The sequence below is a fragment of the Notothenia rossii genome (assembly GCF_949606895.1).
Source record: "Notothenia rossii genome assembly, chromosome: 9".
NCBI classification, from domain to species: domain Eukaryota; kingdom Metazoa; phylum Chordata; class Actinopteri; order Perciformes; family Nototheniidae; genus Notothenia; species Notothenia rossii.
Window position 1 is genome coordinate 50,793,797 of NC_136907.1, and position 16,803 is coordinate 50,810,599.

Below are 16,803 nucleotides of genomic sequence, written 5' to 3' on the forward strand. Positions count from 1 at the left end.
TACCTTAGTGTCCGCGTCTTCTAAATTAACGTCGTCTTCTCCGTTTCTCGTTTCCCTCCACGCGATGGCAGCACGAACAGGAGGTGTCGAGCGAGGGATCATACACTAGTTAATCGATCGCAGAGCGAACAGGGGGGGATTATTGTCCCCTAGTTAATCAACCGCAGAGCGAACAGGCACAGGAGACGTAGAGCGAGGGCTCATTGTCCATTAGTTAATCACTCGCAGATGGCGTCGCTCGCGGACGGATAAAAAAAATAAAAAAAGGTCCGAAATATACTTGGGCGGGCCTTAATATACCTGGGCGGCCCGCCCAAGTATTAACATTGTGTGGGAAACACTGCACTGGATATGTCCATCGCACGCATGTGCAGTTCGAGTACCTAATAACAACAAAGTCACATGTGACCCACGTCACTACGGCTACATAGGCCGGCGCCATTAGTGGATCGGTTCTTTTTCATCTTCTCGCTTCGTGAGAGTACCGTGGTTGCATTTTTGTAACCTACAAACGTTTGTTGGAAACGTTGGATCTAAGGATTTCCCCGCTTACAGCCGGCTGACTGCAGTTTCGCGATTCCAGTCGGGGCTACGGGCTACCCGTCCCCCAGGAGCTGTGGCCGGCTACGTGGAAAACTTCGCCAGACAGGTTGGTCTCGGCTTGGTCGGTGATGGCAGTGTTTACGCTCCCTCTCCCAGCCAAGCTGTCCTGATTTCTGTCTTGCTTACTACTTGGCTTTAACTTTTTTGGTGACGGCAGCGTTTCCGCTCCCTCTCCCAGGAGTTGCCTTGCTGTGTTACTTTGTATCTCTGCTGACCGTGGCGTTGTACCAAGCTATCATTAGCATTTGAGTTTCCAGCTTTAGCTGTGTTTCCTTGTTAATTAGTTAGCAGTAGCATCGCTCAGCCTAACCGTGTCCTGGTGCGCAGCATTGTCTGACGCCGGGACTACCCGTGCTATTTTGTTTACTATTTTACTTTAACTTTTTTTCTTGGTGGCGGCAGCGCTTCCGCTCCCTCTCCCAGGAGTTGCACTTGTTGTGCTATTTTGTACTGCCGAGCTATTATTAGCATTTTTTAGTAAACAGTTTAGCTCTGTTTCCTCGGTTAGCTAGTTAGCAGTAGCGGGGCTTAGCCTAACTGTGTCCCGTCAACGTGGCTGACGCGGGATTAAGCCGGGATTCCGGGCTGTTTCTTTAGAGGCCAGTTTCTAGTTTTAGCCTGTGTTTACGTTCAACCTCCCATCCAGTGAAGGCGGTGTTTTCTCCCCCGCTCCTGGTGAGCGTGTTGCCTGATCGTTAGCAGCAACCGCCGGCTAAACTGTCCTGTTGAGCTTCTTTACTTATTCAGCTAGGTGAAGGCAGTGCCCTCGCCCCCGCTCCCTTTGCTGGTAACTTGGGTGTAGGACATTTACATCCCTTGTCGTGTTCGGCGAGTAGGAGCATTGCTCTACTCTCCCGTTCAGCAGGTAGCTGGTGAAGGCTGTGTCCTCGCACCCGCTCCCGGCCACCTACATAATGGCCCATTCATGTAGTGCCTGTATAGCTCCTCTTGAGCCTGAGGACGGCCATGAACGCTGCCCCTCTTGCCTTGGTCTCGAGCATTTGAGGGAGGGTCTCACGCAGAACGCCTGCATAAACTGTAGCTGTATGCCTCGGGTGCTCAGAGTAGCTAGAGTTGCAGAGGTGGAGCATTTGGTGTCAGCCAACGAACACCTCTCCTCGTCACATCTTCCCCCAGAGCAGTTTAGCCGTTCCCGGCGACGCGGGGGAAAGGCGGCTATGGGCTCACCCCCCAATAGGAGGTCTAGAAATAGGCTGTCCTCTAAGGTGGATCAATTAGCTGCCGACATGGGCATGATGAAGACGCTCCTCTTGGCCTTTCAGCCAGGGGCCGGGATAGGGGCTGCTAGCTTGCCGCTCGTCCCTCCTTCGGTTGTCGCACCTTCACATGACGACGTCATGTCTCTAGCGGCTTCGGCTAACCTCTTCAACGAAGAGGTGGAGGACGAGGCCCCGCTCACTCCCGAAGAGGCTTCCCACTCCTCTGCTCAGGGTTCGCTGCTGGACGAGGACGCCTCTATGGCGGCCATTATTCGTGCGGCCCTGACACGCTTACAGCTTCCGGTTCCGCAGGCCGACCCGGCTCAGGCTAGCGCCTTTTTCAGGCGTAGCCCTGCCACTGTCCCCCTCACTGTTCCTCCTTCAGAGGAGTACCTGAGGGAGCTCCATGCATGCTGGAGGGACACCAAGGCCCTCTTCCACTCCGGCTCTGATGCCCGGACCTTGGCTGCCATGCAGGATCTGGCGAGAGTGGGGCTGGATCGCATGCCACCCATTGAGCCCACCATCGCCTCCCTGATTCTGGCTCCTGATGAGGCTCTAGTCTAAGGCCTGATGCCAGGTGCCCTCGGCCTCAGTGCAGGGTCACAGACGAACTGCTCTGTAGGGCCTACGACCACTGTTCGAAATGGGGGGGAGCCAGGGGGAGCTTGGCTCCCCCGAAGAGGGAGGGAGCTCCCCTGAAGGCCGACTTTGAGATAAATAGGGGGAGCCCAAAGAATCGTGCATATTTGTGTCACACAGATTAGAAATGTTGAGTTTCTGTAAATAAAAGTTCTTGAAATAAATAATAGCCATTGTTCATTACAGTTTCTGAATATTTGTTTTATATTTGTAAATATTTCTGGGTGTTGCCATCTGTACGTGGCGGCGCTGCATTCTTTACGCTAATTACGTTGCTATGGTTACGGCATGCGATGCTGGCGCGGTATTTGATATTTTCATACTGATATTTTTTTTAACTCTGGCTTTGTAATAAAAAATATGGCGAAACGAAAACAGCCAAGCCTCGCAGCTTTTGGATTCACAAGCAAAGAAGCGAAGGAGTCTAAAAATGACAACGTGAACGGAACAACTTTTAGTTGGACGGCTGTAAGCGGCGTTAGGGTCGAGTTTGACAGCTCCACACCGAGGGAGAGGCCTGCCGATGCGGAGCCTGAAGAGGCTTCGACAACGGCCACAGCTGCCGGCGCCACCTGCACTAGCGAACCTGACGATGCCCATGACCTGCCTTTCAACTGGACACAGAACATATGGAGTGAGTGGAATGAAAGGTATCAATGGCTTTTCAAAAAAAATAAAAAAATGTGGATGTGAGATTTGCAAAGAGGCAAAAAGTATATTGATCTCCCCGCGCTCGCAAAACAATCCAGCTTTGTGCACCTTTCACAAGAATGGATTCAGGGAAAAGTCAGCTGTGATCAACAGAATAACCTGCGGAAAAAGATTTATGAGCACCATAAGAGCCAGGCACACGAAAAAGCGATCGAGATTTCGGAGATGAGAAAAAAAGGTGTCCTAAGGTAGGCCTATTGGCAATCAATATTGATCTAATGCAGGAAACATACATCTTTCAGGTCTGCCTATATGATTGCCAAATAAATAAATAAATAGGGCTCCCCCGAAAGCAAATGGGTAATTCGAACACTCCCTACAACGCAGCGGCACGCATGGGTCGTATCGGGAATTCCCTCTCCTATTTAATGCTGGCCGTCTTCACCTCTCTGCAGCAGGCTCCGGTTGGACAGGACAGTCCTCCGTGGCGTGCCAGTCGAGCCAGGGGAGCTGTTTGGGGCAGCTGCCCTGGAGGCACTGGAGCGGGCTGCCCAAGCTAGGCAGACCAGGCAGCAGCTCTCGGGTAGTCATGAACGCGCGGTGCTGTTACGTGTACACAAATTCACGTGCTTAATGTGAACGAGCCTTTTGGGCGGCGTGGTTAAAGTTGCGCATGCTCTATGAGTGCACATACGGGTACTTCTCAGGCATGCCGGGTAATCTGTGACGTTTCGCTCTCTCAAAAGTTGGGCCATTTTGTCATCATGCGCCATTGAGCAACTCTCATAGGAATGAATGTGGCCCCGCCTCCCAGGCTGTATCCAGTTCTTATTATACATCCATGGTCTCCCCGCCTGGCCAGTCTGCGGGCAGCCTTTTTACCAGGAGACCGAAATCAGGTTGCGGATTTCCTCTCTCGCCACAAACCCCCATCAGGGGAGTGGAGACAATTTGGAGCTTTTTTGGCAAGGCCGAGGACCTCTTCGCCTCGGAAGAATCGAGGCACTGCCCCCTCTGGTTCTCCTGGACGGAGGTGACCAGCAGGATGCTCTGGCGCACGACTGGCCAGACAGTCTCCTGTATGCCTTCCGGCCACTGCCTCTGATATTGCAGACGCTTTACAGGGTTCTTACTCAGGGGCACAGGCTCCTTCTGGTCGCCCCCCGCTGGCCGGGGAGAGTCTGGTTCTCAATGTTGCGGAGTCTCTGCTGCAGCCCACCATGGCGTCTCCCCGACAGGAAGGACCTTCTGTCACAGCTCGGGGGTCAGATCTGGCATCCCGACCCTCACCGCCTTCAGCTCTGGGCCTGGCCTCTGAGGGGCCAAACCCACTGTTGAGCGTTTTCACGGCATCTGTCAGGGAAACTATCCTGAATGCCAGAGCACCATCCACTCGAGTACAGTACGACTACAAATGGAAGCTCTTCTCCCACTGGTGTTCGGGTAAGGCCGAGAATCCGGAGCATTGCTCTGTTGCCACCATTTTAGAGTTTCTGCAGTCCCTTCTAGATAGTGGTCGTTCTCACTACACCTTGAAGGTCTATACGGCTGCTATATCTGCTCGACATGTGGGAGTCGACTGTAGCACCCCGAGGGCTCCTGCTTTGGACCTGCCCCTAGTGCTGGATGCCCTGTCATCTCCTCCCTTCGAGCCCCTAGCCCAGGTGGAGCTTAAGTGGCTGTCCCTGAAGGCAGCATTTCTGCTTGCCATGACCTCAGGGGAAAACAAGTTGGAGAGCTACATGCCCTCTCCGTGAGCGATACATGCCTGAGGTGGAACTCCGATGGCTCGGGTGTTGCCCTCTGGCCGAACGTGGCGTTCCTGCCCAAAGTGCTTCCACTAGCCCACTCCAATCGGCCTATGCAGCTGGCGCGCTTTCACGTCCCACAGGAGAACGGCACGCCTGAGTTGCTGTGCCCTGTGCGTGCCCTAGAGGCGTATATTGGTGCTACGGCCCGTATACGACAGTCAAAGCAGCTCTTCATTTGCCATGGCGGCACGAGAAGGGGCTGTGCTCTCTCCAAACAGCGGCTGTCCCACTGGGTTGTGGATACAATCTCACATGCCTATGGGGCCAGTGGCCGCCCTCCGCCATCAGGGGTGAGATGTCACTCTACAAGGAGCATCTCAACGTCTTGGGCTGCCCTGAGGCGTCGTGGGCATCGTCTGGCACATTCTCCAGGTTCTACCGGGTCAATGTCGCCTCTCCCCATCCTTTGGGCGTGGTCCTGTTGCCGAGCTTCGCTGCTTCCAGCTAGGTAAGCAAGTTTTCGGATTCTTCATGACATGGTTGGTATAGTCATCCAGTGCTAAAAGCACCGCCTCTGGCGGTCAGTAGGGACGAAATAGAACGATCAGGGCTCGACATTAAGGACTGCCCGATGGCCCGGGGCCATCTAGTATTTAGCTCGGGCAATGAAGCCTCTCCTGCTGGTTGCCCGATCGGGCAATCTATTATGCCAGTATCATGCAGCTCGCGGATCCAGTAATGAGTGACCCGACAGTAAAACTAAACATATCTATAACTAGTTTAGGTAGTTTGAGAGGTAATTAAAATAGCTACGAGTGATATTCTAACCTGAAGTGTGTGTTTTGTCCGCTCACCGCTGCACGTGATCATGCAGAGCTGCATGTCGACTCGTCAGCAGCAGCTGATCTCTCTCCCGTCAGATTAGACTTCACTCGCGTTTATGTCCATATCGATCAGATCCAGCTAGTTCTAGCTAATGATATGACTACCTGCTTATTAAAAGACACCTAAACAATAAGCGTTGCTATGCAACCGGGTGAGGCCACAAAGTATAGCGCAACATTATGCATTTGTTTACATGCCCACCGGAACCCCGAGGCATTACCAACAGATCAACGCACAATCAACCCAGACAGGACATCTCTTTCTCCACATTACGTGTTAGACATTAGAATTGACTATTATTGTCTGTCACATACTCTTCTTGTCTGTCACATAAGTGGCGCACATGAAGCGGTATTGCACTAAAGAGAAATTATTCTGACCGAAGAGATTTAGATTTGCCGTCTAACGGGAGATCCGACGTCACCATGTTGTGTGCTTCGCGGATGCGCTCGGCTCCTCTCGACTGCTGCTCGGGTCTGCTCGGTCAGCTTCCGGATGAGGAAGCATTAATTCGACCAACTTACAGTAGATAACATTACAAACATTTTTAACAGGGGCCATAATAGTGTAAATAATGTTTGTTTTGGCAGTTACAACTGAATGTAATGTTTTCTACTTTTTTACATATGGGAAGGCATTTCTCTTCATCAGATGGAAAGTGTCTTGACCAACAACTTAAGTATTTCTTATAGCTATGCAGGGCATGCAAGCGAGCAAACAAGAGCAAACAAACAAGTGAAATGAAGAATAAAATTGAAATTGTACAATATAATATTGTGGTGGTTCATCTTATAATTCAGTCTAGAGAATGCACCAGACAGCATCTAGAGTAAGACCTGGAAAAATCTAAATGTTCTAGGGGGAGGCGCCCCAAACCCTTCGTGCCATTTCGTCCGCGCGCATTTTTCAGGGCAATCTCTATTGGGCTCAGGGCCATCTGTAAATTAGCTTAGATGGCCCACAGGGCCATCTCCCAAAAGGCTTAATGTCATGCACTGACGATAGTTACGTCTGTAACTACGGTTCTATGAGTCCCGGATGACCGCCAGAGTTTCCGTTCACTCAGAATTCTTGTGTGCTCGCGAGAAGATTCTGGGAACCGATCCACTAATGACGCCGGCCTATGTAGCCGTAGTCACGTGGGTCACAGGTGACTTTGTTGTTATTAGGTACTCAAACTGCACATGCGTGCGATGGACATATTCAGTGCTAAAAGCACCGCCTCTGGTGGTCATCCGGGACTCATAGAACCGTAGTTACAGCCGTAACTATCGTTTTGTTCGCTAAACCTCTCTGAAAAGGTCAAATGTCACTTGTTTTGCATCAATCTTGATACAGGGTACTTATATGTTGTACTTTGGATTCCTAAAGCTTTTAGTCTAACTAACCCATCATCCAAGGGTAGTTTTCACTATAAGTAAAATATACTATAATTTACAGTTTTTTTTACTATGTTCAATCTGAATTGTCTTTAAAAATAAAAAACATCTATATTGATTCTGACTTTTCTACATCCAACTCACAGGTTTATCATTGCTTTGAGAAAAAAAGATTATTAATGTACCCCATTTAGAAGTGTAGTTATGGTCATATGCTCTGGGAATGTCATTTTCGAGCTTGAAGTCTGAAAAAGAGGCTCAATGCTTAACAGGTTATAACTCTGTCCATATAGTGGAGACTTCCCTGACTTTAAAAAAACACAAAAAAGGCCCATAATAGAGGGGTGATTTTTGTTTTTATGCTTATGCCATCAGCGCTTGGCAAAACCAAATGTACAAACATGATGTAAATCAATATTCATATTTTTCATTTCCATTATAGATTCCAGAATGCATCCATGTTTACATTTATTTGTTGACAGTTCATCTATGTTCAGATTTGATTACACTTCTAAGTCTGGCTATAACATTGGTTTTATAAAATGTTAATGAAATCAGTTCAAGATATGGAGAGTTGGTGTGTGTATATTTGTAAACAATAATCAAACAAGTCTTACTAATTATTATTTTAATTATAAATGCTGTATTTCAGATAAATGACAGGTGTAAAGCTGAAAAAAAAAAAAAAACTGGTATAAGTAAATAGAAAATAGTTTGGATCAAGGACAAGGCATCTTAAGTATAAAATAATGTTTATGAAAAACAAAAAAGCAGCATAAAACAAAGTTGATAGCCCTGTATGCGTAGCTTGCTGCATACTGTACAGTAAACCAGCTTGATAAGCTAAAACCACATTCCTGAATATTAAGTAAAAGAAACAGCCCAAGTCATACACAATTTAAAGCTCATGACAAAAATAGGCAGTGAGTCAAAAAAAGGCTGTACAGACTACAGACGCTCCCTGGAACTTAAGGTGCAGGAGATGTATACTTTGATGCTTTTAGAGGTTTTTTGGACAGTACTTTCTCTCAAACTTAGCTACATCAAACTTCCGCTGGCAGCCTTTGTAGTTCATGAAGCGGATCTTTCCAAAAACCTCTCTCTCTTTCCAGCCTTGGTCATGGGTGCCACAGATAGACCACATACAACCTACAGGAGGGACAAAGAAGAGCAAGAATATGTCAAAAAAGTTCATTGAGTTAGTCAGTTACACTGAAAATGTAATTCATGTCCTCACCGACAAAGCCATTGGGGTCCTGGCCATCCAGACTGTAGCGGTCGTTTAGGTAGAGCGCGATGGAGAGCGCCTCCTCTGGTGAAGAAGTCCACTCCAGAATCTTTTTGGCCCAGTACATCCTCAGGAAGCCATGCATCTTCCCCTCAGTGATCATCTGGTACTAATGGAGATCATTTGAAATAAACAGCAGTAAATAAACATTTCTTAACACTGACTGGTGATCAAAACTGGAATGAGAAGGTACCTGAGAGGCATTCCAGAGTTTGTCATGTGTCTTTGCTTTCTCCAGCTGCTCCCGTGTGTAGAGATACTCCCTCTTGTCTTCGGCATGATCCTTTAAAGTCTTCTGAGCCCATTCATACGCCCCTGAGGAACACACAGACCACATTTAAAACAACGACAACTTCAAGAGCTGAATCATTATAAACATGCTATACAAGCTATCACTATAGACACATTAAAAGAGTAATCTTGATATTTTGAACTGGGGTTGTACAAGGTTCCTATCCAGACAGTTTGTTAGCTACAGTACCTTACGGTCAGCACGCCCCCAGATGAAGAAGCAGACAGTATAACTTGCACGAAAGTAAAGCAATATACTGCTGTGTACAGGGTTAGCAGGAAAACATTTTAGCAAACTAAACTAAATGCTAACCTAACGCTCTACTTGTTTTTCCTTTGGAGTCTGGTGGCTTTGACGTTAGACTACATTGATAAATGTTTCAACTGTACATTGCTTATCTTCTGTTTGGTAACTCCTGTCTGGTTCTTCAAACGGCAGCATTCAAAATGCCATCTACACAGACATTACAAAAATTCAACCTCCCCCCGCGGAGTGAGTTGGTGGAACTTCACAAACTCTCTCAGGTTGATTCAAATAAACACACAACATTCAACCAGTCGACAACAAAAGCTGAGATAAGAGTGGGGGAATTAATCAAAATAGCCGGAAAGAAAAACAAAAAGCAAGACAAAAGACTCTACAAGGAGCATCTCAACGTCTTGGGCTGCCCTGAGGCGTCGTGGGCATCGTCTGGCACATTCTTCAAGTTCTACCGGGTCAATGTCGCCACTCCCCATCCTTTGGGCGTGGTCCTGTTGCCGAGCTTCGCTGCTTCCAGCTAGGTAAGCAAGTTTTCGGATTCTTCATGACATGGTTGGTATAGTCATCCAGTGCTAAAAGTCAAAGGACTTTTCACATTTAAAGACCAACATAGATGAAGTAGTAAATAAAAAACCCAGAAAAGAAATAAATCAACCCATCCTGTAAATTCAGCCAGCGTTTGATGTTTAATCATAACGGATTGAACCGGATGCAACTGAATGAGATCTAAACTAACCCTCAACGCGGTCGTATTTTTCGTTGTAGAAACAGAAGTTGTCCGTCAGCTCCCTGCGCACCACCAGCTCCTCGATGAAGGAGGCAACAGCAGGACCTGCAGAGCTTCCACACTGCTGAACCTGCAGCGCCACACGCTGGGCTGACAGCTGGCCTGATGGGAGGAAAAATGATGGTTGAGGAGGATAAGAAAAGAGTAGAAGTCTTCTGGAGTTAACATTCTCTGATCTATTGTCATGGTCGTTCACGTTTAACTCAACTAAAGATGTTTGGCAACAAAGAAAGAGAAGCAAGGAAGTACCTCTGTTCTGGTATAAGATTCCTATTTGACTATGTCATTTTGGAGAGAGTTGTTTTACTGTTATGTAGGACAATCTGCAATTTCACTAAATTACTAAATTGTTATTATGCTGTGCTGTATCTGAAAGGTTGACTAAGTGTCCTGCTTTTTGCTGGATTGCACAGCAATTTCCTAATTTGTCTCGCGTCCCATGAATTGAGACCTGATTGAGACATGTTCTGCATTTGATTGACAAAGCTGTTTAGAAAGCAAGAGAAGGCTTTTGTCATTAGTTGTGTCAGATGTCCATCAACCTACAATGTCTGGAAACAAATTTACTTTTGGGTCGGTGGAGGGCTATTCCCAGAGAGTTCCATCAGGCATGCATGGAGGTGAATATGATTTGAAACGACACTACATGCAAGACTCACAAGAAATGCCAGGCTCATAAAAATAAAATAAAATAAGATAACCAAACACATAAAGGTAAAAGCGGCTAAAACAATGAACGTTTACCATTCTGTGAAGCACTCGCAATCATACAGGTCAACAGTCTATGATAGTATGCTAGCTCGGGTCCTTTTACTTACATATGAGCAAATGGTTGTTTAATCTTGTAAGAAAATGTGGTAATTAAAAGAATGAATAAGAGCATCATGGTGCAACCTACCAAAGCGGATCCAGGGGGACAGCTGGCTGAGGGCCGCAGCGTTTGGGTCGTTGCGTTGGGTTGCAAATAGTTTAAGGCGTTCATCAATGAAGGACTCCAACATGGCGACTCCTCCCTCGGTGCCGGGTTTAGCCCACTCCGGTTCCTCTATTGTTGAGTCTACCTGCAGGGAGGCAAGGGTTTTTTCCCAGTCAACCTTCTGTAACGTCAAGGAAAGAAGAAGAAAATCAGCAGACATCATAACTGACAGTGAAGGGCCAAAAATCTAAATATGGTTTTGTAATGACCAACTACAAAAGTGAAAAAAGTTCACTATTCTTTTTTCTTTTATAATTCGGGAGGATCAAACTAGTTTCCAAGCAATGAATATTGTGTTTTTAGGTTTTCAATTATGACCGTCTAAACCAGCGGTTCTCAAACTCTGGTCCGTGGATCGGTACGGCAGGTGGTCCGTGGAAAAAAACCTAAATAAAATCCACTTCTTATTGTCAAGGATTTTCGGGGACCACCTCATATGTGACTTGCTATATCGAAATCAGTCGCATTGACCCGAAGACACATTTTGAGTTGTATACACTGTTGGAAAGAGGAGATTCCTAGCTTTCTAATGATATCAGGCAGTGGTGTAGCGGTCGTTGGGCTCATCGGACATGTAGAGAAAATCCCAATGTCCGAGTGCAAGTGAATGCAGCACAAGACTTGAGCCTTGTAACCCCGACCCTGGCGCGAGCGTGGAAATATGATTGGTGGTGATTTCATTTGAACGGGACGGCGCAAAACGAGACCCAAGTAGACGGAAGGAATGAGGTATTTGCGGTCTACAATGACAGAGAAGAGACTGTCAAGTTTGGCTGTACTCGGCATTGAATCAAAACGCACTAAAGCTTTAGATCTTAATCAGTTGGTGAGGCGTTATACTGAACAGAATGGTAATCGCCGCATAATAGTGATTGACAGCTGATAGGAATAATATGATTGTTAATATTATCATATTAATTCAGACAAACATCGATGAGACAGTTCATTAATGTACTTATCGCAGCAGACTGCATACATTTGATACCCCTGGTTTAAGAGTGAAACAAACTCATTCAGTTATTGTTCAGTTAAAATTCATTCAATTATGTCTGCCATCTTATAGGCTATATTTATATGTAAGGCTTTACTGATGCGCCACAATAATATCTCCTGATGTTATTGAGTTAAAATATCAATAGTGTGGCTTTCCAAGTTAACATTGATTGATATGACTGCGATTAAATCAGCATATACTTCTGCCAGGGGATGCCACCCCTCAAAATCTCCTGCCACCCCATGAATATTTTTCTAGATCCACCCTTGAGTAGGCTATATTTTTCGTTTAGTTTATTTAATAAGTTAATTTCAGGACAACTTTGAGAATTTTGTTTGTGATGAGATTTAAATAGATTTTGAAAGTGGAGATAGAGAGAGAGAAGCAGCACTGTCTGCTTAGTTGCAATACTGTAGCTCAAGCATTTATGCAACTTAGGCCTATACATTGTTTATGTTACTTATGTGCCGGTGTGTCCATGGGTTTGAGTCTGTGTGTGTGTTGAGCGCAGCGCCGTCTGCTTTTTGCAGTACAGTAACTAAAGTAGGACTAAGCATACCGGTAGTTTTGTAGACCTGTCTGCCCGTTTTGTGAGTGCACTGCGCGCTTGCGCACCTGTGGCATTGTTTGGGAGGACCTAATTAAAATAGCGTTCGCCGTCCTCTTTGAGAAACATACACAACGCAGACAGACACCGGTCACACATGCGACAAAAGTATCAGAGAGGCTTCAATTTACTTTTGATTGTCTATAATTAACTATAAATATATATCGGCGTTTTAACACTACGTTTATATATGTACTTATTTTTACGGTTTGCATATGAGGTGGTCCGTGAAAATCCTTGATAATAAATAGTGGTCTGCATAAACAAATAGTTTGAGAACCCCTGGTATAAACAAATCAAAAAGTCCTACAAATGCCCTAGTTCTGTTATTCTCTTTATAATATTGAATTCACTTTTATTCACAACTCTCTGACTGTGCTGGCTAATCACTGTTCAAAGGTACTCTCATGGTTACTGCAGCACTTACTTTGGCGGTTCTTGCAGCTATGTAGGGGTGTTTCTCTACAAGAGGAAGGTCTGTGAGGAAATCTGGAAGAAGCTTTGTGATTTTTCCACGGATTGTTCTGGCTGCGTACTCAAGTTTAGGTGAGGCTAACCAGCAGGGGACAACATTGTGGGCATCAACCTATAAAAGAGAAGTATAGGTCAGATAATAAAGGAATACTGACAGCAGACATTTGCATATACAAAAGGGAAATACATGTACAATGAGAGTGCTATTACAGTGTTTCTCAAAGCCATTTTATTTTTAACAAACATGCTGAGGACAAGATATCAGTGAAAGACGGGGGGAAACGCATCAACACTAACTTCCTCTCTGAGTGAAAGTGTCTACCTGTATGAGGGGAATCTCTTTTGGAAGAGCCTTTTTAACATCCTCCAACCACTGCAGTGGCTCTCTGAGGGGGGAGAAGTCTGTTACCACTGCGCCCAGTTCTCGATCAGACACAAAGCCGGGGAGAACGTCTCCAGCTAAACCATGGAGCAGGTGGAACTGGATGTCTAAGGCTTTGCACTCCTGTTTAGTGAGGGCAAAACAACAACAATGAATATGAGTAAAGGTGCAAAGAAATTGAATGTCATGTGTAAAATGTATTTGTATTGCCTTTATGTAACTCACAGCAAGCTTTAAATGAATAACAGAGGCCCAATAATTGATCCTTGTGGGACAGCTGTGAATAATCCACAATACCTGTATCAGATCCCTAAAGCGTATGTCTCTAATCTGCTTGTTTCAGGTTAATATAATCTAATGTAAAACAGCACAGGGCTGCCCCTTCAATTAATTGACTAGTTGGTTATAATTGGTCTAAACCAGAGGTGCCCAGTACGTCGACCGCGGTCGGGGGGCAATGCTGGTAGATCGCGAGTCATTCATAAATTAAAAAAAATCCAGCTCCGTTAAAATAGACAAAACAGGTTTTGATCCCTCCTCCTTTGGCCTCCCTGCCACTTAATTCAGGAGTTGACTTGATTGACAGAAAAAGCGACCTATTGCTTTCCAGTCTGTTAACACAGAATGCAAAGCGATACAAAATCAGTCAAGTGCCGGGAGAGACAAACAACAAAATGAGTGCGGGAACGAGCAAAAAGCTAAAGACATACCACTTCCACACAGAATGGGAGGGAGAATCTTTTTTTGTGATGTCACATTCAAAGGTTATTTGCCTTATTTGTAAAGCAAGCGTCGCTCTGCCAAAGAAAGGTAACGTGGAGAGGAATTATCGGAGTGTTCACAAGGCATATGACAGCGACTTCCCTCCGAGTAGCGAGTTGAGAAAGAGAAAGGTAATGTATTATTGCTACACAAACATTATCTCTTAGTCTTAGTGTCGCCAACTCGTTTCTAACATGCAAAAAGACAAACAAATCTATGGTCGGTGTACTTTCTATCTTTCCAATCCAGAAGAGATCTCTCTCTCCCCCGTCTGTTTGCAAGGGGGCGGGGCAGTTTACACACACGCATCTGCTACATGCAGCAACACACGGAGGAGATGGTGGAGAGAAGCGCTCCAAGGTGTGGTTACATGTTACCCGTCTTGAGGTGGACAATGCTCGTCACCAAAAGTGTTTAGCATGTAAGGGCGGTAACACGAGCAATTTGTCTAAACATTTAGCAAAAGTGCACCACATTCAGACGGAGGAATGCACCGGGATCGACTGTCTTTCGAGTAGCTCTGTAGCCCCATCCACGAGTAACGTTTCCACGTCAGGTGTTATGTATGCTAGCAGCAACACACGGAGTTAACTACATTATACAAACATGGGTTAATGATTAGACTTAGTAACTGAGTTATTTATTTTGTTAAAGTTTCAGCTATTCTGTTTACAGTTCTGTCATCAGATTATTTAATAAGATTTGTTAAAACATTGTTGTTTCTTTTGATGTGAAATATTATTTATTTAATTCAAATAAGCAATGTTAATTTTGTTCACAATTTGTTAAGTTAATTTAATAATATATGTATTTTTGAATCAAGTATTCATCTTTATTGTCTTCATTGTTAGTTTCCACATGCCTAAAACTAAATCTAAAAGTTGATGGCTAAATAAGAGCGTTTGAGAATTGTGCAAGGCACACAGTAGTAGTCCGAATAGTCGATTAATCGTTTCATTAATCTATAGATTAATCGATAATCAAATGAGTCGTTTGTTGCAGCCCTATTGTAGTTATCCCATGTAAAAATAAAACGTGTTATTCAGCAACCCTTGCAATTTGGGTTTTTATTTTTGGTTGGTAGACCTCGGTTAGCTGGTCATTTCAAAAGTAGCTCACCAGCCAAAAAAGTGTGGGCACCCCTGGTCTAAACCAATCTAAGATTTCTTTATTCAATAAATAATTGTTCCATACTTTGAGAATCTTCCAAGCAAAACTCTTGTCAGATGGTTCTTCAGAAAATCTTTTCGGAGGAACTCCGTTTTACAGATCTGTTGATTAAATAAACAAATCAATCCGTCGACAAAATTGTCTCTTTCGTAAAGGACAGCCCTATAACAACAAATCCTTGCAATCAAGAAGCATAATTAAGAGAAGGTCTGCATGTTTTAATCAGCATTGTAATTTATTTATTCTCTGCCTATCCAAATAATTGTTTTAGGCATACATGCAATACAAATATAGTCAAGCTAGCTTTAAGTTTTCATTATACAATAGTATTATATTAAACAGAAAGCGATGCATTATTTAAGGACTGCAAGTATTTGGTGTTATTGCTTGAACTGGTCGATGTGCCAACCGAAAAATAGACAAACTAAATCATGCATTTTGATTTGATTGATTGTATTTTTTATATTTATATTCTTGGTTTTGCAGCACATCTTTTTATTTTGTATGGTGTACATAAATACCCCAAAGCAAAGGCCTTGTCTACTGAATGTACTCTACTCGGTGCATTTAAAAGTCATGACATGAATACCTTTTCGACTTCTTTCAGACCTTTCAGCATGAAGCTGTAATGTCTCAGGGTGGACAGCTCTGATTTTGGGACAAACAGGCACAAACAGACGTGCAGAGGAAGCTTCTCCTTCAGAGCAAGCTGCTGGGCATGGATCAGAGCCCAATTATCTGAAACAAACAAAACATGTTGACCACTGAGAGGACACAAGTCAATAAAAATGCCCTTGTTGCTGTGTTAGTGTTTACCTTGTACTCTGTGGTCTCGTGACATCCAGTACAGGACACCCTCTGAGCCCTGCTTTATCCTCTCAGTGTTAGATGTGTAGCGGAGGCGTTTTCTGTTGAATTTCATCTGCTTGTTCTTTGTCCTCTGATGCTTCAGACTGTCCTTCAGCCAGCCCTTCTCCTTCGTGGGATCCAGCTTCTGCTGCTTAGCACCGGGCTCCTTAACAGCAGCAGCAGCAGATGTAGACTTTCGTTTTTTCTCAGACATGATGGCTTGACTGGTGAATGCCTTGGCCTTTGTTGAGAATAATGAAGTGGGTCCCTGATCACTTTGGGCGACAACTTTCAAGTATTGCCTCAAGAAAGATGTGCTGCAGATAAACCACATTGAACATAGTGAAATACTAAAGATACCACGTGAACGTTAGCCAAACATAAGAAAAACATAACAGAAGTACGAACACAAGCCTATGAGCTAAGAAACATTAGCGACACATTAAATTATAGAAAAAATGCCATCAACACGACGAAGTTAACTTGTTATTCAAACTACACGCGCGTGGAACATGTAACTTACCTCCTGCAAATGCTGTGCAGCATACAATGAATAATAATGGCGGAGCTAATTTAAAGCCGGCTAAAAATAAATACACGACAGAAACGTCCTTTTAACAGTCGAACAATGAAAAACGCGTTAGCGGGTGTTGCATTTCCTTTATAGAACTAGTTACATGAGCAATTCAATGTTACGGTTTTGTAACACACTGTTTTGATTGGATTTAACTACATTTCCAAGAATGCAACGTGATTTAATGTCTTGAAAGCGCATGCGCAACGCAGTTTGGAGGAGGGTAGTGTATTTTTGTAGCGTAGCCTCAAAAGGG

The 16,803-nt window shown here is 44.8% G+C and overlaps 2 protein-coding genes across 12 annotated transcripts in view; one reads left to right on the forward strand and one right to left on the reverse strand.

Moving 5' to 3' along the window:
* The window catches only part of LOC307017841 (deoxyribodipyrimidine photo-lyase-like), a 17,433-nt gene extending 797 nt beyond the window's left edge, over nt 1-16,636 (reverse strand). The window contains exons 1-10 of the mRNA XM_079647680.1: nt 16,497-16,636; nt 15,941-16,290; nt 15,714-15,862; nt 13,133-13,315; nt 12,764-12,922; nt 10,658-10,856; nt 9,709-9,861; nt 8,613-8,734; nt 8,369-8,528; nt 4-8,280 (exon numbers count right to left, since the gene is read on the reverse strand). Coding sequence (XP_079503806.1) covers nt 8,132-8,280; nt 8,369-8,528; nt 8,613-8,734; nt 9,709-9,861; nt 10,658-10,856; nt 12,764-12,922; nt 13,133-13,315; nt 15,714-15,862; nt 15,941-16,290; nt 16,497-16,519 — 1,647 coding nt within the window. The 5' untranslated portion in view covers nt 16,520-16,636 and the 3' untranslated portion in view covers nt 4-8,131. The remainder of the gene's footprint in view (nt 1-3; nt 8,281-8,368; nt 8,529-8,612; nt 8,735-9,708; nt 9,862-10,657; nt 10,857-12,763; nt 12,923-13,132; nt 13,316-15,713; nt 15,863-15,940; nt 16,291-16,496) is intronic.
* Nucleotides 1-16,803, forward strand: part of LOC307017842 (UAP56-interacting factor-like) — a 55,074-nt gene that overhangs the window by 30,379 nt on the left and 7,892 nt on the right. The gene's annotated exons all lie outside the window — the stretch shown is intronic.